Source organism: Seriola dumerili, unplaced genomic scaffold, assembly GCF_002260705.1.
Source record: "Seriola dumerili isolate Sdu_G_001 unplaced genomic scaffold, Sdu_1.0 BDQW01000025.1, whole genome shotgun sequence".
NCBI classification, from domain to species: Eukaryota; Metazoa; Chordata; class Actinopteri; order Carangiformes; family Carangidae; genus Seriola; species Seriola dumerili.
Window position 1 is genome coordinate 19555075 of NW_019174280.1, and position 27010 is coordinate 19582084.

The 27010-nt window shown below is 38.9% G+C and overlaps 2 protein-coding genes across 7 annotated transcripts; both read left to right on the forward strand.

Annotated features, from left to right (window-relative positions):
- Positions 1–9690, forward strand: LOC111238444 (microtubule-associated protein RP/EB family member 3-like). 5 transcript variants are annotated; one of them, XM_022767988.1, is made up of 9 exons: positions 1–88; positions 2870–2937; positions 3692–3819; positions 3920–4065; positions 4488–4647; positions 5684–5820; positions 6343–6495; positions 6906–6940; positions 8113–8184. In XM_022767988.1, coding segments are annotated over exons 3-9 (753 nt in total). In that variant the 5' UTR covers positions 1–88; positions 2870–2937; positions 3692–3698; the 3' UTR covers positions 8114–8184. The 5 variants fall into 5 exon arrangements, with proteins under 5 accessions (XP_022623709.1, XP_022623674.1, XP_022623681.1 ...); XM_022767953.1 differs by lacking the exon at positions 6906–6940 and having other exon boundaries at positions 8113–9690; XM_022767960.1 differs by lacking the exon at positions 6906–6940 and having other exon boundaries at positions 3695–3819; positions 8113–9690.
- Positions 9691–11017: 1327 nt separating this feature from the next.
- On the forward strand, positions 11018–26647 carry tmem214 (transmembrane protein 214). 2 transcript variants are annotated; one of them, XM_022737915.1, is made up of 17 exons: positions 11018–11266; positions 16762–16955; positions 17409–17559; positions 17700–17834; positions 18661–18743; positions 19015–19120; positions 19935–20016; positions 20321–20422; positions 20915–21056; positions 21921–22012; positions 22171–22219; positions 22648–22755; positions 22879–22996; positions 23111–23207; positions 24060–24228; positions 24324–24475; positions 25424–26647. In XM_022737915.1, the coding sequence occupies exons 1-17, from the start codon at positions 11116–11118 to the stop codon at positions 25548–25550; spliced, it is 2058 nt and encodes a 685-aa protein (XP_022593636.1). In that variant the 5' UTR covers positions 11018–11115; the 3' UTR covers positions 25551–26647. The 2 variants fall into 2 exon arrangements, with proteins under 2 accessions (XP_022593636.1, XP_022593637.1); XM_022737916.1 differs by lacking the exon at positions 11018–11266 and adding an exon at positions 15483–15551.
- Positions 26648–27010: the final 363 nt, after the last annotated feature.

Sequence of the window (27010 nt, forward strand, 5' to 3'; positions counted from 1 at the left end):
GGCAACTCGCAGAGGCAACAGTCGGGGGGATAGCAACAGAAAGCAGCTCATCATCAGAGACAACGGGACGGCTGAGAGAGCCACTCCGGTGAGTAATGTCAACTCAACTTAACTTAAAACGAGCCTCTTTATGTTTCAAATCAGCTTATTAACGGCTCATTTGATTTTGCTTGCTATATAAATAGTTGAGCCATTCCATAGTTTCACTGGTAATGTGCGTGTGTATTACCGAACAGGCCTCCAGAGGGGGGTAACGTTAGCCTAAAAAGTCTCGTTTTCACCCACACTTCTTTTTATTTTCAGTTCGCTATTGACCCTGTGGTCAAATGAAATTCACTGGTATGCCTCTACGTCCCACATTCAACGAACCAAACGGCAGCTTAGCTCGACAGTCAACGTGCGTGGTTAGCTGGGAGCTAGCAGGGTTACAGTACAGTGCGATACAGTCGCACGGTAGCAGCGGAGTCTGTCGCACCGTTAAACGGCTCCACCGTCAACTGTCACAACACTAGGCTGACTGGAGGAACCCCGGGCTGTAAAGTTTGGTCATACACTGTCACCCACAGGAGAGTGTACAACCGCCAGACTTTATAGCAGTAATACGTTATATCTGCTGACCCTGATAGTTTGATATACAATATGAGGTACTTGATCGACCGCATTTCGGAGATAAATATTTCCCTTTTTACTCTGACAGTTGATACTTTACAAATGGGTGTTTTACATGGAAAAACATTCGAATAACTTTTAAAACATGATGCGTTGTGAATAATAAATTACCCAACAGTATAAGAAAACTGAGCTCAGACAATTAATTGATTAATCTAAAAAGCGACTGTTCAAGTAACTGATTAATTTTTTTAATTTTTTTTTTCCATGCCAAAAAAGTGCAAGGTAACAATAAAATGTTACAATTTACAAAGAATTGATAAACTACTAAACGGTGCAACTATGTTACTAAATCTATGTAGAAATATAGGTTAAGAATGTAAAATTAAAAATTAAAACACCGTATCAGCTGTCTGTAAAGGGGCATGACACCACAAAATGACACGACAAAAACAGAAGGAGTAGCAAGGAAAAACAACAAAGCATACTCATGGAAACTCATTCAAAAAGTAATTTCCTGCAAAAATTCATGGTTTGAGCTTTTCAGATTTGAGGATTTGCAGCTTTTTCTTGTCTTGAATTACAGCAAACTGAATTATTTTGAAGTCTAGGCTGTAGCATACAAACTACACAAACTAACTGTCACAATCTGTAAAGGAGATGTCAAGTTAAGACGCAAAAGCATCTTTTGAGTTCCCAAAACTATTACAAATAAAGTAAAAAAAATATAAATGTATAAAATAAATAAATAAATGTAGATGCCATCCTATTGATAATGCATGCAATTGTATGGATCCCTTAAGATCAACTTGAATAGACCAAAGTAATAAGCTCTGACGGTTTAAAGAAAGAGAATGTTTGTGGAATTACATTTTATTATCAGAGGCCTGTACTATAATAAAAGAGGTAATGAATGGGTAAGATACAAAAACAACTGGTTTGATGTGTTGCAGATCTCTTTGGAACATTCTGGAAATAAGAATAAAAATAGATAGAGAGTCTGTCAGCTGGGAAAGTCCAGGTTTTCGGTTACACTCTTACATTCAGGTCTAATCATGCATCTTATTATAAACGCTGACACTATCGTAAAGGTCTGTAGATATAGGTAATGTGTCTCAACAATTATCATAGTCAAATATGAAGTCATTATTTGCATGATTTCAACAAAGCCAAGCAGGTGTTGTTTGTCTGTACAGAATTGTTCTCAAATTTAGGGCTGCAACTGACAATTATTTCCATTATTGATTAATCTGTTAAATACTAATAGGAAATCTTCTGGAACCAGCACATTTTTGTAATTTTTGCATGAAAAATAACTTTAGAATTGTTGTTTAATCACTTCCTGTCAAAAACCTAATTGTTTAATCTGCAAATGTTAATTGTTGTCTGATAAATAATAAATAAAAGTGTAATTTAATAGCCAGTAGTTATAGGTATAGTTATAGGTTAATTTACAGCAAATGGACTGTTTCTCACATATCTAACCAGGTTGTAGTGACCTGAGCGTTGTTTGTACTAATGTGTGTGCAGTTTGCTTCATATGTGGACAAGACAGTCATTAAATCAACAGGCTCTTTTGCCATTTACAATTCACAACTTTGTCAAAGTAGATTTCTGTAATATTTTATCGACTCATTAGACATGATATATACACACGGAAAGACTGCCACAACTGGCAGATTCACCAGTGATAACCAAATTAGCAGCATTTGCCTGGTGGACAGTGCTGCCTCTGTGAAGCCCTGCAGTCAGGAAGTGATTGTTCAGCAGAACATCCTGTATGGTGTTTTCTTTGGAGGCAGTCAGTTGACAGGAAGTGCCTTGATATTGTTGGATTTTTCCTTATCTTGAGCTGTCAGTGTGATGTATCACTGATGTATTGGTTTTCATGTCTTTTGGCTATGTCGTCTTCTGGTGATCGGAGCTGCCTGCGTGAACTATGATGAGTTACAGCATGTTGGACCTGGGCTAAAAGGATTAACTGAGACAGATTAGTGGCCTAGTGAGTGCACTAGTGACTGGTTGCTAGTTTATCTATGGAGTATCTAATATTGTAACCCTGTGGAGGTGCTATGGAGCAAGATGTTAAACCGTTCTGACCATATAATAGAAACGTACATATAGAGCAATTTATGTTTAAAGGGGATATACAGCTGTTATCTGTGAGGAAAAGTCAGATTTTCCAGTAAAGTAAATTTGATTTATAATTATCTTTACTATCAGGACTGATATCCTACATGATATTGGTTTCTGTCTCCAGGTCTTTCTGTAAGGTGGTCCAGAACAACCTGATTCAAACAGTTCACACCGAACACACACCCATCGCAGGTGAGTAAAGTGTGTGTGTTTTTTGGTTTTATTTGTTTATTTTTTTGGCTTAGTAAAACAGTAAATTGGGCAAATCTTACATATTAGCCACATTAGACAGGATATATTATTTAATTGTATAAGTGAATGTATTTGAGTCTTATACTACATACGATTCTGCCCTTACTGTAGCATTACTGTTAGAAAGTGGTTAACATGATTTTATAATTTAGATAATAAATATTTTTTAATAAAGTATGTAGAGTATTTCCATCTTCAAAAGAAGGTTTACTGGAGTCTGAGGTTTATTTTCTAAAAATAACTTAACAAATTGAACAAATTTGCTGAATTGGAAGCTTTTATCAGTGAATCATCATTTTAAAGATTTTAGACCTCAGGTGATTTCCAGCTGAGAGGCTGCATGGACAGGTGATCAAGGAGAAGAATTAGACAGAATGATTAAATAACAAATTTTAAAGAAAACATTGTTTTTCAACCAGGTATGTTTTGACTATTATGGCTGTATGTTGTATAAAAGAGCATGTACTTTATTCACATATTCTCATTTATGTTAGTTGTTTCTATGCTTATGTGCCTCTAAAGTTTATATATAGTGGCATACCTTAATCAAAGATACACCATATATCAGCACAAAGAATTGGCTTTTCATAACTGAAGTATTTATCAGCCTTCAGAAATCAATCATTCAACTCTTATACATAATATCTGTGTGTGTGTGTGTGTGTGTGCCTGTGTGTGTGTGTTTTTTGTGAAGCAGGAGGATGGCGGTGAATGTCTACTCCACCTCTATGACCATAGAGAACTTGAGTCGTCATGACATGTTGGCATGGGTCAACGACTCTCTACAGCTCACCTACACAAAGATTGAGCAGCTCTGCTCAGGTAAACACTTTTTGTTTTTGTTTTTTTATGCAGAGCTTGTAATTAAATTCAAAATGTGCATTAAGCTCTAAAAGTAAATGTTTGTGTGATTTTTCCATAGGTGCTGCATACTGCCAGTTCATGGACATGCTATTTCCAGGGTGCATATTATTGAAGAAAGTTAAATTTAATGCTAAATTGGAACATGAATACATCCACAATTTCAAGGTCTTACAGGCTGGGTTCAAGAGAATGAATGTGGACAAGGTGAGAAATCTGACACCCACACACCCACACACCCCCACACACACACACACACACGCACGCACGCACACACACACACACACACACACACACACGCACACAGTTAAGTTAAATAAATTGTGCTCTTCTTAGTTCTAGCACTTGTATGACCCGTGGCTCGGCTCCTTCTCATCCCAATCATAGTCTCATTTGTTTGCAATAATTATCTCAAAGCATCTCTATGAAGTGTAAAAATGCTACATGTCTCACTTTTTATAGCACACTGAAGCACCCTTGTCAAAGTTTTCTCATAGATTCATATCCAGGAGTTGTTGCTTGTTGTCTCTGCTATTTAAGTAACACGACAGTTATGTAAAATCTTTCCTCAACACATTGCCCCTGTCTTTCTTTCTCTCTCTCTCGCTAACTCTCTCTTATTTTCTCAGATCATCCCGGTCGAGAGATTGGTGAAGGGGAAGTTCCAGGACAATTTTGAGTTCCTTCAGTGGTTTAAGAAGTTTTTTGATGCCAACTATGACGGGAAAGAATATGACCCCCTACTGTCACGGCAGGGCCAGGAGGGAACGCCACCTCCACCCAACCCAGGTACGATACACGTACAGTACACATGTGGGTAAGACGCGGTCAGCTGTATGTGGACTCAAAGGCTTCATTTCATTGCTCTCACCTCTTCATGCAACCACATCCCCACCTCTAACCCAGGTGAACCCATTCATCACAAACCTAAAAGAACCTCTCGCCCAGGTAACATCCCCTCCATCGAGCATGTGTGTGTGTCTGTCTGTCCATCCCTTCAGAGTGTTTTAGTAACATTCATACCGTGAGTTAGATGTGGATTGGTCTACTCTGACATTATGTGAGCTTTGATTGCATATCTGTAGTTGTGTGCACCTACAAAGTTTTGAACAGGCATATCATACATATATTAAAAATTTAAGTTAATGACTGTCTATGTCAAAAGGCATCTGTGGCTTCTATCACTGGACATTCTGCTTGAAACTGATTGATGCTGTTTGTTTTATTGATTTGACTCAACCAAACAACATTTGGAGTTGCAAGTAGTAGGGCAAAAGAAGACAAAAACAAGACGAACATACATTACATACAATATAAATTATCAATTGTCTAGGAAAGAATATGGTCAGGATTTTGGTTGCAAACTGAGATGTTCAACTTTGGGGACAGGCAAGATAAAAATCGAAAACAGCAAACTACACACACGTTAATGTGAAGTATTTGTGTTTTATATTAAATGGGCTAACCAAAACAATGGTATCCCTCTTTAAGGTAATAGAATTAAAACATGCTGTAAAGACATCCTAAAAGGATGAATCTGTGTGTGTGCACGGGTGTGTGTTTGTTTTGATACTTCTATCTTGGTGAGATAGAAGTAATTTTTTTTGGCCTAAGATTGAGGAAACTCTTGAAGGGGCATGTTGATTGATAAGGCTAAGGTTAGAAGGTGGTTTAATTTTTGTCTATATTGGCCAAGTAGCGAAAGCAGCTGATCAGTGTAGAGAATAACTTCGCCTAAACACATCCAGTGTAGACACAGGGAAGGCGTGTGTGAGGAGGTAAACAAGGGTAGATAAGTAAATGGGTGTGTATTTCTGTCTTCCAGGCCCCATGAGAACATCTCCCACAGCACCAAAGAGTGTCCCTACCCCGCAGAGGCAGATCAACATAGCAGCAGCCCGCAGGAACACTCCTGTGACCCGTAATGGAGGAGATGCTGAGCTCATAGAGCTCAACCAGCAGGTATCATCACACTAATCTGTCTACACATTTGGATGTTTCTCAAAAGTGCACTGTGACACTAGTTTCATAGTGGGAGTCCTTTTTGCAAAAGCAGTGTCATGTTGAGAATACCAAATGGGTCCAGGCAAGACATCACTCAAGGTCAGTGCACCTGCTCTGTGCCATGATGAAAACAAGGTGCAGAGATGTGTGGACTGACTCAACATATTCTCACATTGTTATACTCTGTTTAACAGTTTAAAGTCTGTTAATAAAATAGTAATTAAATAGCTTATTGACAAATAAGAAAGTTTGAATATGTATTTTTATATTTTTTTTTATGCAAGGCCACTGTCTGTTCTGGGTTTTAACTTGCCTTTTGTTTTGTTTTACCTGCTGTTGTTTTGGTTATTGCTCATAACTAGTCATACTATCTTGTCCTTAGGATCTTGTCCCTTCTGCTGTTATTTGTGTGTTGTTATATTCTTATCTGAAACCTACCGTCTTTTGATCTCGTTTCTCCCTGGCTGTCTCTGCACACAGCTGCTGGACCTGAAGCTGACTGTAGACGGACTGGAGAAGGAGAGGGACTTCTACTTTGGAAAGCTGAGAGACATCGAGCTCATCTGCCAGGAACATGAAAATGATAGCAGCCCAGTCCTCAGCAAAATCATAGACGTACTGTACGCGACAGAGGTAAACAAAGTCAGATTACACATAAATCAAGCACTTTTATCAAAACAATTTATCATTTATCAAAATAAGTTTACAGTTTTGTAGCCTAATACTTAAATGCAATAAGAAAAGCCTGGATCAGATTTGTATATGAGTGTGTGTACAGAAACTTTATGACCCAGTCATTGCTTTGATAAGTAATAGTTCTCCTCCTGGTATTTAGATGAATGACTCACAGTCCTCTACCGTTACTACAATATAACAGCCCTGCACTCAGTACCAGTTTGGTGAAGCTCATGAATAGTAAACACACAGGAAACCAGGTTACTCACAGAAATCAGGTGTCACAGGAAATCAGGGCACAAGTTAGCATGCACTCTAACTCTGAGTGTGTGCTTTGTGATTAATTTTTTTCTTTATGTTTGTGTCAGAGGGTAGACAGCTCAGTCAGAGGACAGGCTCTGTAGTAAGTACACAGCTTTTCCTCTCAGCTTGAATGTGTCTGAATTTTGCATATAGTCAAATCAAATGTTCAGCAATGGAAACTGACATTTAGACTTCCACAGGGAATTTTGCTTCAGGACAAGTTTAAGTCTGACTTTGAATTAAGATATTTGTTATACAAAGTTATAACACTACGTGTAATTATCAGTCTTTACATCCCATGTAACTGCTTTTACAGAATTTTTTTCTGTGACTGAAGTCATTCTCATGCACATAATTAAATTATAATCACAGATAGCAATGTTTAAGAAATCAGGTTGTGAAAGCCAGTTGTAAGTCAATTAATTAAATACACAGATGGACTTACTGTTGAGTTTTAGTTCAGACTGAGAGGTTTCATTCAACTCTATGATCATACCTGAGGCCATAGCTGGTAATGTTGTTGAGCAAATACAATTATCAGTAATTCCTTGTCCGTTCAAAATTAGCTTGTTATGTCATTAATAGCTACAAATTTTATTTCAGGATGCTTTCACTTTAAATGATTAGCGTTAAGCAATTTCCAACTTGCAGAGTCTAAAGGTGCGTTTCCAGCGCAGGAACTTTCCCCAGGAACCAGGAACCTTTTGAAGAACTAAACACATTTCTACTGCAGGAACCAGGATCCAAATTTAGTTCCAGGGTAATTGATCGACCACCCAAAAAGTCCCTGGTTGGGGGGTAGTACTTTCCAAAGGTTCAGGAACTTTGGGGGGTGTGGTCTGCAGTGCTGAACATTTCTGATTGGTCGAGTACTCACTGCATTCTATTTCACTCGCCATGTTTCCCGCACCTGCAAGCCGACTGTTTAGTTTTGATTGGAGACTGTTATTTTGCATTGTGGTTCGAGATGGAGAAGAAAGCATTTACCATTTACGCGAAAGAAGATATCCAGCGGGAATTGATTGATGATGCCGGCTTGTCCGACGATTTTATGGAACATCATCGTTGTTGTATAGCCTTCTTCTTCTTCTTTTTGATTAAAAAAGAGACCAGGTAGACGCTACTTGAAATGCTGCTTATCAGTCCCAGACACTGCAGAATGATGTAATGTAGCAAGGGGAAAACATCAAGGACATTTGCACACTCAAGAAAGCTGCACTGGCAAAGAGTTGTTGTTAATAAACTCTCACTAATACAAACTTTCTTTTACAGGAGGGATTCGCGCCACCAGAGGATGAGGAAATTGAAGAAGGAGCACGGGGAGACCAGGAGGAGTTCTGAACTCCTCCTCTTCTCTTCACCATCATTTTGTTCCCCTCCCATCTCTCACCCTTTAATCTACCTGATTATTATTCTTATCTATCCCCCTCTTTTTTCTCTTTTACTTTACTTTTTACAGCCTGCCCTTACTTTTCCCATTTTGTCTGGTTGTCCATATCCATGACAACTTTGTTGCACAGCCTAGCTTCCCAAACTCCTACTAGCAAAGGCCCTTAACTAAGACATGTCTGGATTAGGACCCATCAGCCTGGCTTGGCTTACTCGACTTATTCTAACCTGTTACCAGAGGGGAGACAGCTGCACTACAGGGCTAGTTTAGCCTTTCTTGTCTGTCAATGGTTTATGGTTAATAGCAGTGAGATTACAGGGATCCAGCACTGACAGCCTGGAGCCAACAGTGCTATCAGTCGGTCTATCTGAAGAGGCAGGTCACTTTCTCTCACCATGCACTGTGATTGGTGACCACACATTGACACACACACACACACACACACACACACATGCATCAGGGTTCTCTGTAGAGTTTATATATGAAACCACACAATGTGATAAGTTTAGAATATTTTGGGTGGAAATGGTAATAAATATAAAGGGTGTAAAGCCTCTTAGGAGAGAGGCCTGCACATGCATATATTTGATAAATGTATATGATGACACATGTGAACGTACATTTAACCTGCAGACATATCACAGACTTTGAACTGCATCACATGTACATTTATAGAAAAAATTATCATTCCGAAGCATAAAAAAAAGATCACAGAGTATGTTCTTATTCATGAAGTTGTCCCACCAGAGAGGGTTTGCTCATGAAACTGTTCTGACAGGTTGTTTATAAGATAGCATGATGTATTTATGTTTTTATTTATTTATCTTTTTTTAATCTGCTCTATATAGTTTCTGAAAAAATGTGTGGTTTTGGATTTGGGGAAACTGAAGGTCTTGCACTAAATGTAGCAAAACAAACTGACTGAAATGATCCAAAATGCCAACATGCAGTGACTGGCTGCTGCCAGGAAGATATGGAAAGATGCAATTTTATATTTTGTAGATTTGTTTTAAAGAGGTTTGTTTTTTATTTGCATTGAATTCTTCAATGGCCAAGTCAGACACGTCAATGTAAAAGTAATTTATCAGACAGATGTCAGGCTTTGAATTCTATGAATGAACAAATATATTAGAAAAAAGAGTAAAACTACAGACAGACACTACTAAATACTAATGTTTGACTGTGTAAAATGAGTTAAACATTTTAGCTGCTATTATTACTCATCTGTTGCCGTATTTAATTTAGTTTTGTTGCTTAGCGGTAAAACACCACAGTGGCTGCCAAGGAGCTATAGGTGTGGTTTATTGGGACTGACAGCCAGGCTGAGTGTGATTGACATAAGTTGGACCATTCTGAGAAAACAAAATATCAAACCCTGTCTCACCGTTTGTTGCCATGGCAGCCGTGTGATAAACTTGCATCATTTGGAGTTACTGCTGGAATGAAATAAAGTTCTGAGGTTCAAGAAAAGAAGCAAACCCTATCGTTGTGTTTTTATCTGCGGTGTTGCTGCTGTATTTCACATTCATCAGAAGCTGTGTTATCTAATTATTATTCCCTATGCAAATCAGTATTAGGCTCTGGCAAACTTCATATCACACACCCATACACACACTTACAGTATAGCCACATGGATATTAAGTCTTGGTGTTATATTGGCAAGAAATCATTTGTATTTGTATTTTGTTGTCAAAATATTTTGCAAGTACAAATGCAAAAAAAAATACATGTTGCTAAGGAGACAAAAGCACAGCTGACTTGCAGAAAGATTAACATATTGACTCAGTAGGGTGGTCAGTGGTTAATCTTCCACTCATTGAATGAAGGGGGTCTTGAGAAAGATCCAGGAGGTTTGTGCCAAACACTAAGTGACTCGTTTAAGCAATATTAAATGCCTCTTTTGAGAGAGACGGCAGCCAACACTCAGTGTCTGTTCACAGACAACAGCCAGACAGAAAACTGCAGCAGGTCCAGGGTTTAATTGGATCTGGCATTTGTCAGTGATAGAGTCATAGAGCCAACAACAGAGACCTTATAGTAATTAGATAATACATTTCCTCTGCAGGATTTTAAATGTTTTGGACAAAAACTCCAAATGCAAGTAATATATGGTGATCAGTATAAGTTAAGCAAAGATTTTGTGTTTTCCCTTATTGACAAAATATAAAGACAGTTGTAAAAAAAAGTCAGGTTTCTGGGACTGGACTGATTGTTTTATTCATTTATGACCAAATGTTAGCCATTTTTGAATTTCTGGGCATAATTTTAAAAAATCCACACCAAACTTCTTACTGTTTGTTGTCTCAGTTTGAGATGATCAAACTTGACTTAACAGGACACACACTCAAACTGTCAGATGCAACTTTATGATATAGCAAGTATTATGTGGCACATTTATGACTTCAACTAAATATTCATTAATCAGCAGATTATTTTTTATCATTGTAAAATATTGTAAAAAATGCACAACATCACAATTATCCGGAGCTCAGATTGACATATTCAGATGTCTTGTTTTGTCCAACCAGTTCTTCAAACGAAAACAAGAAATTCATGACACACACACACACACACACACACATAATCGAAGTAATAATTGGCAGATTAAATTTTTTTTTTCAACAATTACTGTGCTAATTAAATTAAGTACAATTTTGACAAAAGCATAGAGAAATTAGATTTTAAAATACCTTCGTTAACGACCATACCTGTTTATCCAGAGATATGAAAGTTAACGGTCCATACGCGTCACTCTGACGTCATACCGACAAAGAGACGTGGCACGCGGACGTTTAAATGATCGGAGCCGTTGTCAGAGCGTCCCGTCCCGTCGTCCTGTTTCACCCAGCAGCCAGAGCTAATAACACCCCACCTGGACCGGAGACATGGCTTCAAATAATGGCTCAGTCGGCAAATGGGAGGTCGTGAAGAAGGGAAAGAAAAATAACAGCTCAGGAGGAGCGAAGAACGCGACTGACAAGAAAACCGGCAGTGGGGGGAGGAAAGCCCTCGGCGAATCTAACCAGCCATCCAGACGTAAGTGAACACGGCCCGCTGTACGCCGCTGCTAGCTGCTCCGTGACGCGTTCCCCTCACTGCCAAAGTTCAAGTGAACGTAGAGGGAAGAAGCTGCATGTGTAGCTGTGCTCACGCTCTAAGTTGCCCCTTTTTAACCTAAACTTAACTATTACTTCATTGTGATAGTGTTGCGGAAGAAGATGGCTCATAACTGCCATATAATTTGACAAGCTAGCTAGCCTAGCTTCACGCAGTATTTCCCAGGATAATTAATGACTTTGATTTGATTAGCTATACTTTACTTTCTCTGCTGACACATTAAATTAAAAAAAATAATCGCTCACTGGCCTCTGTGGGCTATGTGCTCCTACCACATACAACCGGAAAGCATTGCGAGTCAGATAGCATATGCAGTTAGCTCGCTAGCAGCCTTTCCAGCAGTGTGTCAACAGAGGCATCGTCATCACTGAGGAAATGCATCTCTGAAGCATGTGTTTCTGTCTTTCTGCTGCTGCTACACTTTTACAATTCATCTCCACTATGTTGTCTAATTGTAGCTGAGCTCTATAAGGTTATGTCATTATATTAAGCATCAGCTTATTACCGCTTAGCCTGTAGTGACAGCTGTCACTTCTGAGTGATCAGCTATTGATGTGTAATTTTCCTCAAAGCACGATATAGTAAGGTTGAGTGGAAAATATAATTACCCATATTCTCAATTTATTTCTGCAATGTTTCAGTATTTACATAGGTGGAAGCACCTGAAATAGCTTAGTTCAGTGTTTTTCACAGTAGTTGTGTAAAGTATCTGAACTAGAGAAATTAATCCATCACAGCTATGGTAATTCATTTGTTGTTTAAGTCATTTTATCAGTAGAAATGCCAAATATTCACTGATTTCAGGTTTTACAGGATGCAAGTTTTCCTTCTCTTATTTTGTAGTAGATCTGTGGGCTATGAAGTAGTCACTGGACAAAATAAAGTATTGGAAGACAGGAAAATTTTTCTAGTGATGAGGAAGTGAAACTTACGAAGCAGAGAAGCTTTTAACATAATTTTTTGGAAAAAAGGTTAATTCCTCAAAGCTTTCCAAATCAGAGTTTGATAGGGACCTCTGCTGGTCCAAGTTAGGGAAAGCGCTGGGAGAAATTCAGTGTTTAGAACCATGGGTGTACTTGTTTCATTGACAGTGGCAGTACTTTAACAAATACAGAGACAGTAGGAAGGAAATATTTTATAATGGAAAATGGTACTGCTTGTAGACATGTCAGGTGAAAATGTATCCTCTCCTAACTCTAACTCTCGTAACACAACACCTCAACTACCCACCGTGTTTAGCGCACTCTTAAACCTTTAAATCAGATTCCAAAGCAATCACATGGGTGTGTGAAACAAAACTTAATAAAGTGGGCAATTGCCCTGGGGTCCCAGAACTCCAGGAGTCCTGAAAGCTCTAGTTTTACAGTGTGTCAACCAGATAATTTCATTTAGAACTTGTTTGGGAATCTGCACCAAAGCTCAATATTAGCTAACATGATAAGAAACTTGAAATGACTCTTGCTTTACCACCTGATTTTGAGGCCCTACTGTGACGGCACTCTTTTGAAATCTAGTTTCACTACTTTTATTATTTGTGTTAAATGAAATTACCATACAGCAAACTTGTAGCCATATGATATTCTAGTATAGAAAAGCTGTATACATTGCTCAGAGAGTGTGAGGGACTGGTGGTTAATAGGGGCAATTTTTAACCTGATTCCCCTATTGACCTAACCCAGATGAATTGTTTGGTTTCACATTCAGTAAACCTGGCAGCAGCTATCCTCAACTATCACATCCTCTCCACAGTCGTGGCTGCTTTAAATAATGGGTGACTGGAAAGATTAGATCTCACCCCGCCACTGTTTTTTTTTTATGCAGCAGTTTTATCAGTGATCAGCCCGTCCAAAGTCTGTCTGATCACAGTTACTGTGGCTGTGTCAGTGGGGAGGTGGCATAAATGTTTTATCTAAAAGAAATATACTTCTCTTTTTGTTATATAAGCTCTCTAACCACCCTAGTATTATGTGAAATATTTAAGTAACAGAGAGTAACCTGGCTTATACTTGCTGCGGAAAGTGTGCGAAAGCTTTTCCCAGATCTACAAATGATTAGATTTATATTGAATTCCGAGAGACGATCTATATCAGTACACAATCAATGAGCCTTATTGCACAATCTTCATTTGTCCCTTCCAGCATTTGAATCATGAGACTTCTGTGGTTTTGGCACATTTATTCCTCCAGCCTGAAATTCAGCTAGAGTCTTTTGTACCTTTCAGAGTAGGCTCACAAGTGGTGTCTTCACAAGGAAACATAACACACACAGATTTTCCTGATATAAAGTTTGTTTTTGCTTGAACTACTTTTTAACATGCAGATCTTTTAATCAGGCATATAAGAGATATAGAAATAAGATTTCCAGGAAAGGTTTTATTCTTGTTCACTCTATACTTTGCTGTAGAGTATTTTACATATTAGACCTTGAGAAGGTCATATTTAAGTGAGCTGATATGATGCCCATGTTTCACTTAACAACATGTCTGAACAAGTTATAGCGTCTTACAAGAGCTTACTTCTTAACAGTGATAAGTGATTATGTCAGACCAAAAAGTTTGGCTCTACCTTCAATGTCATGGAAAGATGTAAGACATGGACTGTGTTCAAAATCATTTGCTGTCTGACATTTTGTCTTAATTCTAGTGCCCTCTAAAAAAATCCTAGAGTGGGAACCATAAGTGGTATACCTGTCAGTGTCTGAAATCTGAGTTTACCGCTCACTGCAGAGGCAAGTCCTGCTCATCTGATCACATTTTCTTCCTAGTCACTACCAAAATCATATTTCTAATTTTTGTCTCACATTATTTAAACCATAAATGACTTGTGCCTTACAATATTATGCTGGTATTTAACTGAAAAACAGATTAATGGGGAATGAGATATTAAAAATAGATCACAGATCATTAGTATTCAGAAGGTGAGAATTCAGCTGGAATTCACTCCTTGTAGCTTTTTAATTTGTGGAATATCTATATGCATCCTTTTCACGCATACTTTCTACTACATCTTCACCTTTGGGATGATGTTTTCATGTTGGTATTTTTATACCATACATAGTGCTGCGTGTTCTTCCCAAACAGTTCAACCTTAGTTTCATCAGTTCATAATAAATTTCCCCGGTAGTGTTGTCAAGTGTCAGTCTGTTCTATTGTAAAGCAGGACACCATGTTCCATGCAACCATGCACCATGATTTGCATATGGTAGACTAATGAACAGAGATGCTAACCAGCTGTTACTCTGAGGTTCTTTATTATGTGACTGATGGTTCTGTGTTGTGGTTTTAGAGTCATGTTAGTCATGTTAGGGTTTTTTTTTTGGAGCTTATACTGTATTTTCTAATGAATATTAAAATATTGCAAACAGAATTAATTCATACTATTTATATACAATGAATTTCAGATAGGAAATACTGAATATAACAGAGTCAAACCATGGAGGTCTTTGAAAGTAATAAAAATAATACCAAACTGAATAAATGATAACCCTGTGCAGTGTCTCATTTTAAAGTAAAAAATAAGCAATACAAACTTTTGTTTGTGCCCATCTCTGGGACTCATGAACTGATAGATAATTGCTTTATGATTGGTTTTAGTTGTTCCCTCGCATCTTTGTATACAGTTGAACATTTTTCACCATTTCCTACTCACTAGTCTAGCATCTTCACTTGTTGCCCTGTAACTGTATGTCACTATGGCAGATGTCTTCCCATGTCAGACACTGTCACCGGACAGGAGGTGATGTCCTGACACTTATGGATGTTTGTTTTGTATTAATAGACATGAACACCTGGTCAGATTACCTAGTCTAGTTCTCAGCTTTCAATACTTGCCTCACTGTTCAGCTATGACAGTGCTTACTAAGCTGAATCATTCACAGAGATGACAACTGGGCTTAAGTGAGAAAAATCGCTACTCCTGACTTCAGCCTGCTTGTTGCGGTGGACATATTTCTGTTCGGGGAAGTGAAGAATAATCCTGACTGAGCAACTTTTGAATGCTGAAGTTATGGGGATTAACCAGTAGTGAATCCAGTTGGAGAAGTGAAGAAGAGATGTGATGAAAAAAGTATTTTCTTTGCTTCACGATTCTGTGTTGTGCCGACAGACACACAGACCAGATATAGATCTAGGTTTCTCAGCAGCTTGTACAGCTGAATGACCAGTGAACAAATGGTGACCTCTGTCAACAACTACTCAAGTTTATGGGTGAGTCTCTCAGGAATTCTTGTGAGCAGTAGCGTGGACCCAAAGTTAAATACTGTAAATGTCTTTGCTGCTGAGTCCTCTGGAGTAGTTTACAATAATTTAGATTGTATACGTTTCAGTGGAGCTTTTAACCGTCTCGTGGTAGTTCTATTTAAAGTGTAAGATAGCCCAATATTTTGAAAAGACTGTTGGTTTACAACAGTGAATTTATTCTACTGGCAAGTACTGTCTGTGTAGTGTAATATAGTTCATTCTTCTATGCCGTAGAGCTCCTTCTTTAAAACTTTTAAAAACCCACCAATGACCCATACAATTCACTCAAAATGAACTTCTTCATTACGATAAACATGAACACTGTTGTTCATTTTGAGTCAATTTGTGTTAATCCGCTGCTGAAAATAGTTCCCAACAAATGCACAATTTCCTCTTGCTTGAGTAACATTTATTGAAACTACAGTGCTCAGTTGTGTTTTGTTATATGTTTGTGACCTGTTCATAAAGATTTATGTCTTCTCTAGGAGAAGGGGGAGCTAAGTGTTGAAGTATTGAAGAAACACATTGTTGGTTTTGATCTTTTCATGAGAATTTTGTTGACAATGAATGAAATACAGAATGACACTAGCCTCATCTTTCAGAGGTTTTCACATCCTAGGAATAAAGAAAAACTCTGGGGAATACCACATTCTCAGAAACTTTGAAACTGAAAGGTTAAAAAAAGGTTTAAAAATTTATTGTACAATACAATCCTAGTAGTGAGAACCTCAGAACAAAAATATTTGTATTGGCTGTCAAAACTTAAATTTGTTCGAGCTCACATATAAAGAGCAGTTTAACTCAGTTTAACTGGATGTAGTTTTTTTTTTACAAGAGGGTTTTAGCAAGTAGCACACAGGGGAAGACTTGAAGTGCTGCTGGTTCTTAACGCTATTCCTCTGTGAATTGTAATGAGTGCTGCCTGAATATTGTCTTGGATAATAACAGCCTATTACACAAGCCATGGAGGGAGGGCGGAAGGGATAAGTAAGGGACTGAATGTGAGGGGAGGGAGCAGCCGGGGAGGGGAATGCCACAGTTTCATGGATTAACTTGATTCTCAGGACACAGAGACGATTGAAGAAAGTGTTATAGAACTCCAAAGTAAGTTTGAAAAGAGGCTGCTCTCATATCTGTATAGTGTCTGTGTCTTAACACAGCTGCCTTCTTCCTTCAGCACCCCTGAAGATGTCAGAGACTGTGTATGACGGCTTCGAGAAGATGGGGAAGAAACAGAACAAGGAGCAGGTTCCACCACCAGTTGAGCCTCAAAGCAAGAAGCCCTCATCAAGTAAACCATCCAAGAAATCACACTCCAGCAGCACAGTCACCCCCGCAACTCACAAGACCCTTGAGGAAGCCTTCAAAAATGTGAGTAATGCATTCTCAGGCTCTGTCTCCTGTTTTCCTGTATAATATCAGCATATTAGGATTTCTTTCTTTCTTATTAGGATCTAAAGGCATGTATGAGTGACTTAGACAGGACTGATTATTCTGGTATTTCAGTACATCAGTTTGGACGATATGAAGATTCTGTTTGTTCTCTTTGCCCAAAATCAACTTGTTTTTGCTAAATTTTTAGATTAAAACTGATCATTTATCATCCTCAGTATTGGAGTAACAATTTGGCTGATATTTCTCAGTGAAATGAAAGACAAAAATAAATGTATGTCTATGTAAAGCCTCATACAAACACTGCAGCATTGTGCCATGTTCAAAGCAGACTATCACATGCTGAAGCACAGTCCCATCTTTTGCATAATGAATGTGTTGTTTCTGAGTTTACAGACTTGATGTTTTCTCTGTCTTGTTTTCTATTTTAAGTTGGATGTTGGGGACCTGAAGCAGCAGTTGGCTCGCAGCCAAACTCTGTTCCCAGAAAACCCATCAGTCTGGGTCAAAGACCTGGCAGGATACCTCAACCTCAACCTGACTGCACCAGAGACTGAGCCCACACTCAGCAGCTATGCTCACGGTCAGTCAAAATAAGTCTCATAGTATAGTCTATTAGTTGCATTGCCCATTTGTCATCAAACTCTTTGATATTCAAAGGTTTCTGCAGTGACAGAGCACTTAACTCATATCCACATTATATGTCTTTTTTTTCCCCCTTAGATTACCCATACTGCCTTACAGGAAAGGAGCTGAAGGGCGTGATCAAAGGCCTCATCGGACGCTGCAGCGACATTCTGCCAGATTTCTTCGACCACTGTGTTTACACTATGCTCAGGGAGCTGGACAGACAGTCAGGTAAATGCGAGAGCTTGTAGGAAGAGGAGGAAGTGGTTTGGAAGTTATCCATCTCGTCTTTTGCTCTCACCAGTGTCACTTTATGTGTCCTCAATATTTCCAGTGAAGAATTAGGTGCTTTTGATGAAAAGATGAGCAGATTTTGAGCTCTGGCTCCCTCCTGCAATCCTTCAAATTTGTAATTATTAAGGGCAGTTGAGAACAAGACAGCAGGGAAACAAAAATTTTGTTTCTGCATTTTTGTGTAGAGCAATTGTCTGTTAACGTCAAATCTGTAGTTATGGTTGCCAGCTTATCAGCTACAGGTAGGCAAGACTAATGCAGTTCAATTCACCAGTCCTGCAATAAATCCTACCATTACGTTTTTATTGAACCAGTTTCAGAGAGGGGTTGAATCCACTGTGTGATCATTTTGGAGGATGTAGATTGTGATGCTGATGAATTGAGCTGCATTACCCAAAGAGGTGTTTCCAACATTTAGCCTACCCTCACAGAATTAATGGCAGAGCTGTTGTAGTAGAATTCATTACCTGTAGCTAGATGTACCTAATAAACTGGCAACAGAGTGTATTTGTTTTTAGGTTTTAGGGGGGATTTTGCCTTTTATTAAACAACAGACGGGTGTGAGGTGATAGGAAATGAGAAGAAAGAGGGGAAAAAAATGGGCACTGGGATGCAAGAAAGGTCCAGTTATACTTGAACCAGGGATTTCATGACACGGTCATTGTTTTAGACCCATATACAACCAGGACACTCCATCAAATCAGAAGAACAGAGAAACACAGATCTTGAAAAACACCCAACAGATTGTTCCTATCAATTCCAGGAGAACCACTGCATGGCTACAGAGTTTGCATCCAGGCGGTCCTACAGGACAAACCCAGAATAGCCACGCAGAACCTGCCAGAGGTGAGTGTGTGTGCCTGACCTTGAGTCCTGCAGATAACTGGCAGATTGCTGCTCTTGTGTACTCTCAATGTACTTGTTACAAAATTAAGTAACAAAATTGTACAATTGCCAGTCGCTTTTTCAAGCTCTAAACCGAGCAGCCAGCCAACTGGTGTGTGGACTGGCAGTCTCAGTTCTGTTGTCCAATGTAATGGGGGATTTGTATTTTGCAATAACTTTGCAATATGTTGTAATACGCCCCCCCACCCCTCCCCCTTTCCTTCCTCTCTAGTATCTGGAGTTATTGCGGTCAGTTCAAAATCGTCCAGTGAAGTGTTTGACTATCATGTGGACTCTGGGCCAAGCAGGATTTTATGACCTCAGCCAGGGACTAAGAGGTAAGAGACAGTCCAACACTTACCTAAAGAATCTACACACATTCTCCCACAACTACACGGCCATCCTTTAGATATGTAGAGACAGTATTTCATTGTCCTAGTTTGTCCTTTTTCCCACTTTCCCAACCATCTGTGTTGACAGAAATTCTGGGCTGAGGGTTAATGAAGCAACAGTGCACATTAGAGCAGTATCACATCCACTGACAGCCATCTGCGAGCTTAGACACATGATAACTGGTATCTGTTGAGGCTGTATGGTGGGAGAGTCAGCAGTGAGGTGAGTGTCAGTATGTGGGCATGGGAGGATGAATATTCTTAGAAGATTACATAATGACCTTCATCGGTAAAAATAAGGTTTATTGTGTAGCATTCGTCTTCCTTAAGGCAAGGAAAGACAACAGTTGACTCATTCTGAGGCTGTTTGCAGAGCTACAAGTTCTTCATCTTCTCTTATTTTATCAGAATAAAACACCACAACTGTCTCTCTCTCTCTCTCTCTCTCTCAGTGGTTGTCAACAACAAAATTACACAAAGTATGTAACAGTGTAGGAGTATTTTAGTACACAGAAAAAATATCCGTTGGGCTGCTGTTGTGCTCCTCCAGTTCTCATCACTGAAGATAACTTTTTAGAAAACTTTGTTTTGTTTCACTGTGTCACTTATAATAATCAAACCATGTTTCACTGGCTGCAGTTGCTGTGGGCCTTTATGTTTCTAAATGGAGAACTGAAAAGGCCCACTGTCGATTCACTTCAGACTGGAGGAACTTTAAGTTCTGGCAATAAATGAGTCAAGTGCTTTATTTGTGTTTCAGTGTGGCTGGGCATCATGCTTCCTGTGCTCGGAGTGAAGTCCTTGTCTGCATATGCCATTGCCTATCTGGAGCGACTTCTCCTGTGAGTCTGACTGAGAAATGTTTTATGTTTTACTTAGGTAATGTAAAAGACAACAAAAATCTTATTTTCTTTTGGCTACATCTATCTACTCTCTCAACCTGTGTGACGACCACATATTGATTCATCTGAAAAGATGAAGAGACAGAAACTTTTATTCCTGTGTACATGTACATTCCTGCTTTTGTTTTAATTAACTTCCCCTTTTGTAAGGCTTTTTCTTTGTTTTACTTTTTTATGTTTGACTAAGTTGAACCTTCCTACCTCTTCCTTGAATCTCAATTTTTGGTTGTTGGTCTTCCTCCAGACTTCATGCAAACCTGACAAAGGGATTTGGCATCATGGGTCCCAAAGAGTTCTTCCCCTTGCTGGATTTTGCCTTCATGCCCAAGAACGCCCTGTCATCAAGGTGAATGTGAACTCATGCAAACTCAGCTACACAGTCATGTCAGTTTTCCTTTAGTCTCTGTCGAATACTCCCGTGTGCACAGCATGATTACATAGTGTAGGAATAAGTGGATGTAGTAAATGGATGGTTAAGAATTTTGCCTGGATGCCCAAATTATACCTTAGCAAACAACTACAAGACGTGAGTTTTGGAGGAGAAAAGTTACTGTAGTTGGTTTTTATACACTGGAGGTCACTGAGGAAGATTAATAGAAATGTCATCTGTCTTTGTAGACCTGGAACATTCAACAAATATACCAGTATAGCTCCTAATCTTCTTTAAAACCATGGGAAACCGTTGACAGTCCATCATCATGTCTGAGAATGATGATAGACTGTCACACTGATCATTTCTTACAGCTGCATTTGAACACACTGACCACAACTTTGTGAGGGTCTCAGGGATTTTTACCTCAGTTAAAAAACTAATAAACCCATTTCTGTTTGTGTTCAGTCTGCAGGAGCAGCTGAGACGTCTGTATCCTCGACTTAAAGTCCTCGCATTTGGAGCCAAGCCTGAGAGCACATTACACACATACCTGCCATCCTTTCTCTCCAGAGCCACACCACACTGTCCAGATGACATGAAGAGAGAGGTAAGACCTACACATGTACACGCAATTTAAACTGATCTCTTCTACATAAGTCTGCTGCTACAAATATTGTAGTTTAGCTCAGTGCAACGATATAAATCATGTTGATAAGAGACCTATTATACAGTATGTTGTTAATAGGTCCATTATGGTGACCAGCATAATTAACAGTCCAAAATATGATGTTTTCATGTGGGTAAGTTTGAGGGGAAAGTGCACTCTGTAACACTGTTTACAAACAGCCACTAGCTGTGTCTTTTTTTCCTTCTACTTTCTTCTTTGCATTTATTGAACAACACTTTCAGTATTATGTTGGTCTCACAATAAAACTGCTCTTTCTACTGAAAGTGTTCCTGCAGTTTAGACTTCTTCAGACTTTTCCCCTTCTCCGTTCAATTGAAAGTAGGTGAGGAGGTGCCAGAAATCTCTGGTTTGCTTCTTTGTATTTGTTCCAGTGGATAACTACACAAAATATTGTAACTGGTAAATGTCGTTATTTCCAATTCAGCTGTAATCATCTAAAACATCAACAGCAAACCTGAGGTTTTAGTGTCAGTCCCTCAGAAACAAAAGGACAGCGTCTTTACATTTGACCGTCAGAGACTATTTTCTTCACCTACAGTAGTATCATACTAGTACTACTACTACTACTACTACTATCACTATCATATCATGTAATATAGCTGAAGAATGTGGTCTTGATTTGCTGCTGCTGTCACTTTCAAGCTTTCATCTACTTAAAAACCCACCACTTAACTGTTTTCTTGGAGTTTGGAGAAGGCATCGTGTGGAATGTGGCGTTTCAAAAACAGTGTTATCAGTTAAAATCATCAGTTTCTCTCTCTTCCTCTTTTATGTTTCTTTCAGCTGCTCAACTGTATGACAGAGTGTTTGTGTGTGGATGTACAAAGTCTTGGAGTGTGGAGGCAGCTCTACACTAAACACTTACCCCAGTCCAGGTGAGTCAGACACACGTAACACACACATCTTGGTCATTATACATGTGATATGAAAACTCAAATTAAGCTTTTTAGCAAGTGTAAGTTACATTTATGGACACACGAGTATGTAGTTTAGATTTTGAAGCTGACTGTTCATTTCTCTTTTCTTTTTCCAGTCTGCTGTTGAATCATTTATTGAAGTCCTGGAATATCCTGCCACCAAAGGTATGACCCCTGCCATGACCCCTGATGGTTTTTAAATCAAACCCAGCTCCCTTGAAACATTGACTAAAGAGATTATTTTATTGGTAGTTACACTCAAATAAAAACACAGACATAAAGAGGATGTCAGTAAATTCCAAAGTGTGGAAGATCTGGATAAAATCAGAAAAACAGAACAGCATTACACTGAGAAGAAATAAATAAAAACAAACATAAAACGCTGCAACCAGTCATGTTGTCTTCATGATGACTATTAAAAACCTAAAAAAATATATGGGTCTTTAATGGGTTTAAAAGATACCGATGGAGGGACAAGAATAAAATGTTTGTGGTGGAGAAGTGCAAACGTCCCTTTATTGTCTAAAAAGAGTTTATCTGGCATTTTAAAATCCTCTTGTACTTGACTGCTGTGTTGTATTTTCCATCTTTAGCTGCGGAAGAACCTTGAAGAAACAATCCAGTCTTTCAGAGTGACCAATGAGGAGATGAGAGACACCATTGAATCTCATGACCTTCAGGAGTGCAATAACCTGTGTCAGGTGAGAAAGACACAGTGGCTGCAAACCTTTGCATACAACTGTAAAAAAAAAAAAAACACTTTTTCTTAGACACAAAAAAATACTAAAGTACTGTGCTCAGTGTTTTCATGTTTTTGTCTCCAGAATCTGCAGGTAAAGATGCGTGGTCATGGGATCCCCTGGTCGAAACTGCTCATGGTTCTGCTTGTGTTTGCTGCCGGCTTCATAGCACACGACATCAGATCTCAAGGCTCCTTCAAAGGTCTGTCTCAGTGCCGTTTACTCATCACAGTCACAAGTCTTTATATTTATGGCACAACTGTTTCCATTGACTTTTGTTTTTTTAAGGTGCTTCAATGGTTGTTGTGTGTTTCAGATTCCACCACAGCCATGTATCTGCGCAATTCAGGGGTCACGGCTGTATCTCAGCAGGCCTGGGGCAAAATAACAGTCTACTCAAAACAGGGCTTCAGGTACGACCTCACCCTCAAACATTCATCCTCAACAAATGAAACAAACCAATTTACTTTATGTTTGTAGCTCTCATTCTCAGACAAGCTTTTTTCATGTCTGAATTTTCATACACTTTGTGATATAAGTAAAATGAGTCAATACATGAGTCAGTCAAGCCCATAGATAAAAACAGCTCTGTAACAAGCAGCCTTCTGATTCACTTCCTGATAACACTGCTGTACACAAAGTAGTTTGCTCACTGGCTCAGTGTTAGCTGAAGCACTTCCCAACATAATGTTTTGAATCCTTGTAGTTGTTGTTTCTAATATTCTGCTCCCCTCATGTTGGTGAACTGGACATTATATTGAGACGTGTTTTCACCATCACCTTGAACTATGACCTCAGTAATAAACATATAATTGAATTTACACATTTCTGACAATGTCAGCAAAAACTGATTGTTAAGAGCTTTGTAAAGACAGATGTTTTGTGTCGATTGCATTAGATTGTACAGGTGTGCCTAAGAAAATGGCCACTGTGTCTATACACTGTAGTTAAAAATTTAAATACAATATAATTGTACATAGCTGATCAACAGTAATAGCAAAATATTCCACAACATTTTCTTCAGACAGGGTTTGCAAATCAAAAAATATAGTTAAAATTTACTGGATATAAATGAGTGTCAAGTTTAAAAACACTACAGGAAATGACTTTGCAATGGAAACAATGATTGAGAACCCTGACAGCTTTTTAACTTCACAGACCTAATGATCAAAGGGTCAATGACAAATCTTTAAACTCTTTTCTATGTATAAAAACTGTTAATGCAAATAAATCATTTAACTTGTGTTTTGTGCATTTTTTTGCAGCTGGTTGGAGACAAACACTCCTTATTATTACTCTGAGTGTGCGCGGGTCTTGGGGCCACTAATGGAACAAGGTTTGGAGAACGCCAAAACAGCAGCTATCTTCATCTCTGAAAACACCACACAGTTTATCCTCTGGGTCAAAGAAAAGACGCCGCTGGTCATAGAATGGGTAAGACTGTGAATGTATGAACAGAAAACTGTCACTCGCCGATGTTTAATATTCAACAAATAATATTTTCCTCTGTTTTTTTTTTCTTTGCTCAGGTAAACACCAACACCCCAGACAGTGTGTTCCAGGTGTTGGCATATCTGAAGGAGCTCCTCCTCCTCCTACATCAGAACTACATCCTGCCAGCGCTGGCCTACATGTCTGACCTGCTACAACGAGCATGGACCAACCTACAGGACTCCTGCAAGTCAGTGCTCTGAGTGTTTAACATTTATTTAGTGTCCGTGTTTTTATTATTATAATTATTATTATTATTAGAATTAAATAAAATTAATTAATTAAAGCTGCAAGCAGTGTTGATCGGGCCCTCGCACTCCTGCGCACCTCAGGGGGGTGGGGGCTCATAGTGCGCCATATGAAGCAGTCGCACATCATAACGAGCGCCGGACACTGTGCTCACGGGGTGAGATTTCTTGACTGTGTGGCTGCAGAAAAGATGTAGAGCATTTGTATGTGCATTCTCAACTGTGACCTCTAGGGGGAGCCAGAAACCAGGCTCTGTAAGGGACCTTACCGGTCTGAAGATGAGAATAAACCAACAATTATCTTGGAAAAAGACAATATGTCATGGACATAAAGCCACTTCCTATTTTGTATTTAACTCGCTGCCACCACACCCTTAAGTGAAAACTTAAAATTGACATCCATGAAGCATCAGCATCTTCAACAAAATTTTTTCTGACCCTTTTTATGAGGGCCAGGTCAACTCTCTAGGAATAATAAATGAAAAAGTAAATCATAGTATCACATGTTGCCTAGAGGTGGCGCTGGCACCGGTCGGTAGCAGTTATGTAGCAGCATGTAAGAGCAAGATAACCCTTAACCCATTAAGATTAAAGCGGTAATGTGGGATATGGTCAGCGCCTGACCTGAGTTGTGGTGAGGGAAACGTACTAAACATATTACATTTCACAAAATGATAAACCTGAAATTACAAAACATTACAAACCTAAATGACAAAATACTGGTGGTTATTTTTGCATAATCAGATATTTGCCGATTTAATAAATCACTTAGGGATAAATTTACAAATACCTGCTGCAAACCATTCCAAAATGATGTTTGAATTTCCATTACATGATGTGAGGTGAAGGGCAGACTGTCTGAAACGTATTTTTCTTTGTTTTTCTTGCAGCGGCGAGGTGTCGGTGTCGTGTCTGCAGGGCCACGCGTTGTCCTTCACCAACTCAACGTGGCAGCTGCTCCAACACACAACTTCTGCCATCAAGACGTGGGCTCAGGAGCTTCTGACACGAGCATGATAACACAACAACAGATGCTGACTAATTTACACACAGAATATAAACACGAGAAGTTCAGATATATATATACACACACACTGACCCGGTCTGAGGCTGCCTTTCAGTGCATCAGCTCCTTTCTAAAGCCACGATTGGACACTGTAGGGTCTCACTCAAAGGACCCTTCAATCTCTTCTTTTGGCTAAATTATATCAGTTTGCTGTTGTATAGATGTTTTTTTTCTACCAATCCTTTTTGTCACTGCTGGATGCAGAGGTCGTCTCTTTCTCTCTCCCTGAGTTTTCTACTGCAAATTTCAACTGTTGCTTTAACAAAATCTGTAATTTATAGAAAATGAAGGTTTGTAGATGATTTCTAAACCATTTTTATTTAAAGATATTAAAAAAAAAAAAAGTGTTTATGTGAAAAGGACAGAAAGGGCAGGGAAAAGACCAAAAAATATTTTCCAGACTCAAAGACCTCATCAATTCAACTTAGAGGAACAGTTATCCTCCTCCACATTGTCCAGCTCACTATGATGTCAGATCAGATGCAATATGGATGCATGTGTCAGGATGAATGATGCCTTCATCAAGCCTTTAACGGGAAAGATATCGTGAGGAAGGGGTCAGTGGATTGACTCCCTCAGAATATTAAGAGTGGACAGTGTGAATATGAATGGGACAGAGGGAGTCTCATATCAGTCCAAAAAGGTCCAGATGGATAAGAAAGCTACCTGCTGTCTCTCTGTCTTGCACATCACCTTGTCTTGTCCGTGCAGCTTCATTTTCTGTCCTGTTTCTCACTTTTTTTCATCTGCCATTGATGGCTCAACACCTGAGCTAAAATCAGCACGGCACCTGTGTACTCATACTTGAAGGTTGATGATATTCTGTGTGTGTGTGTGTGTGTGTCTGAGTGCATGGTTCAACAGTAGTATGATTAACCCTGTGCCAACATCCTCCTGTATGGCGAAATATGACTTCAGAAGAAGAACCCCTCCTCTGGCGAGCTGATTCACTAACCTCTCCTTGTAAACAAGATGTTTGGATGGATATGGCAATGACTAATGTCTTACTTTGTAATGTAAATGATTTATAATAAAGACTTCAACCCCATTCTGTTTTTTTTTTTACCTCCACCAAAGAGGTTATGTTTTTCACCTGTGTCTCTTTGTTGGTTTGTTTGTTTGTCAGCAGGATTACAGAAAAAACTCAACCAATGTGTACCTGACTTGGTGGAGGGATGGGGCATGGGCCAGGGAAGCACCCATTAAATTGGTGCTGAATTAGTTATAGAATTGGATCCACTTGCCATCACTTGCCTTAACATTGCAAGATTAGGGCATTTTTAGACATCTTTGTCAATTTCTCATGAAATGATGTATGGATCATGATGTAAAAATCTCTAAGAATCGAAAAAGATATTTTTTGACAAAATTATACAGCCACATTCTGACGGGACTAGTGATCAGCAGTAGA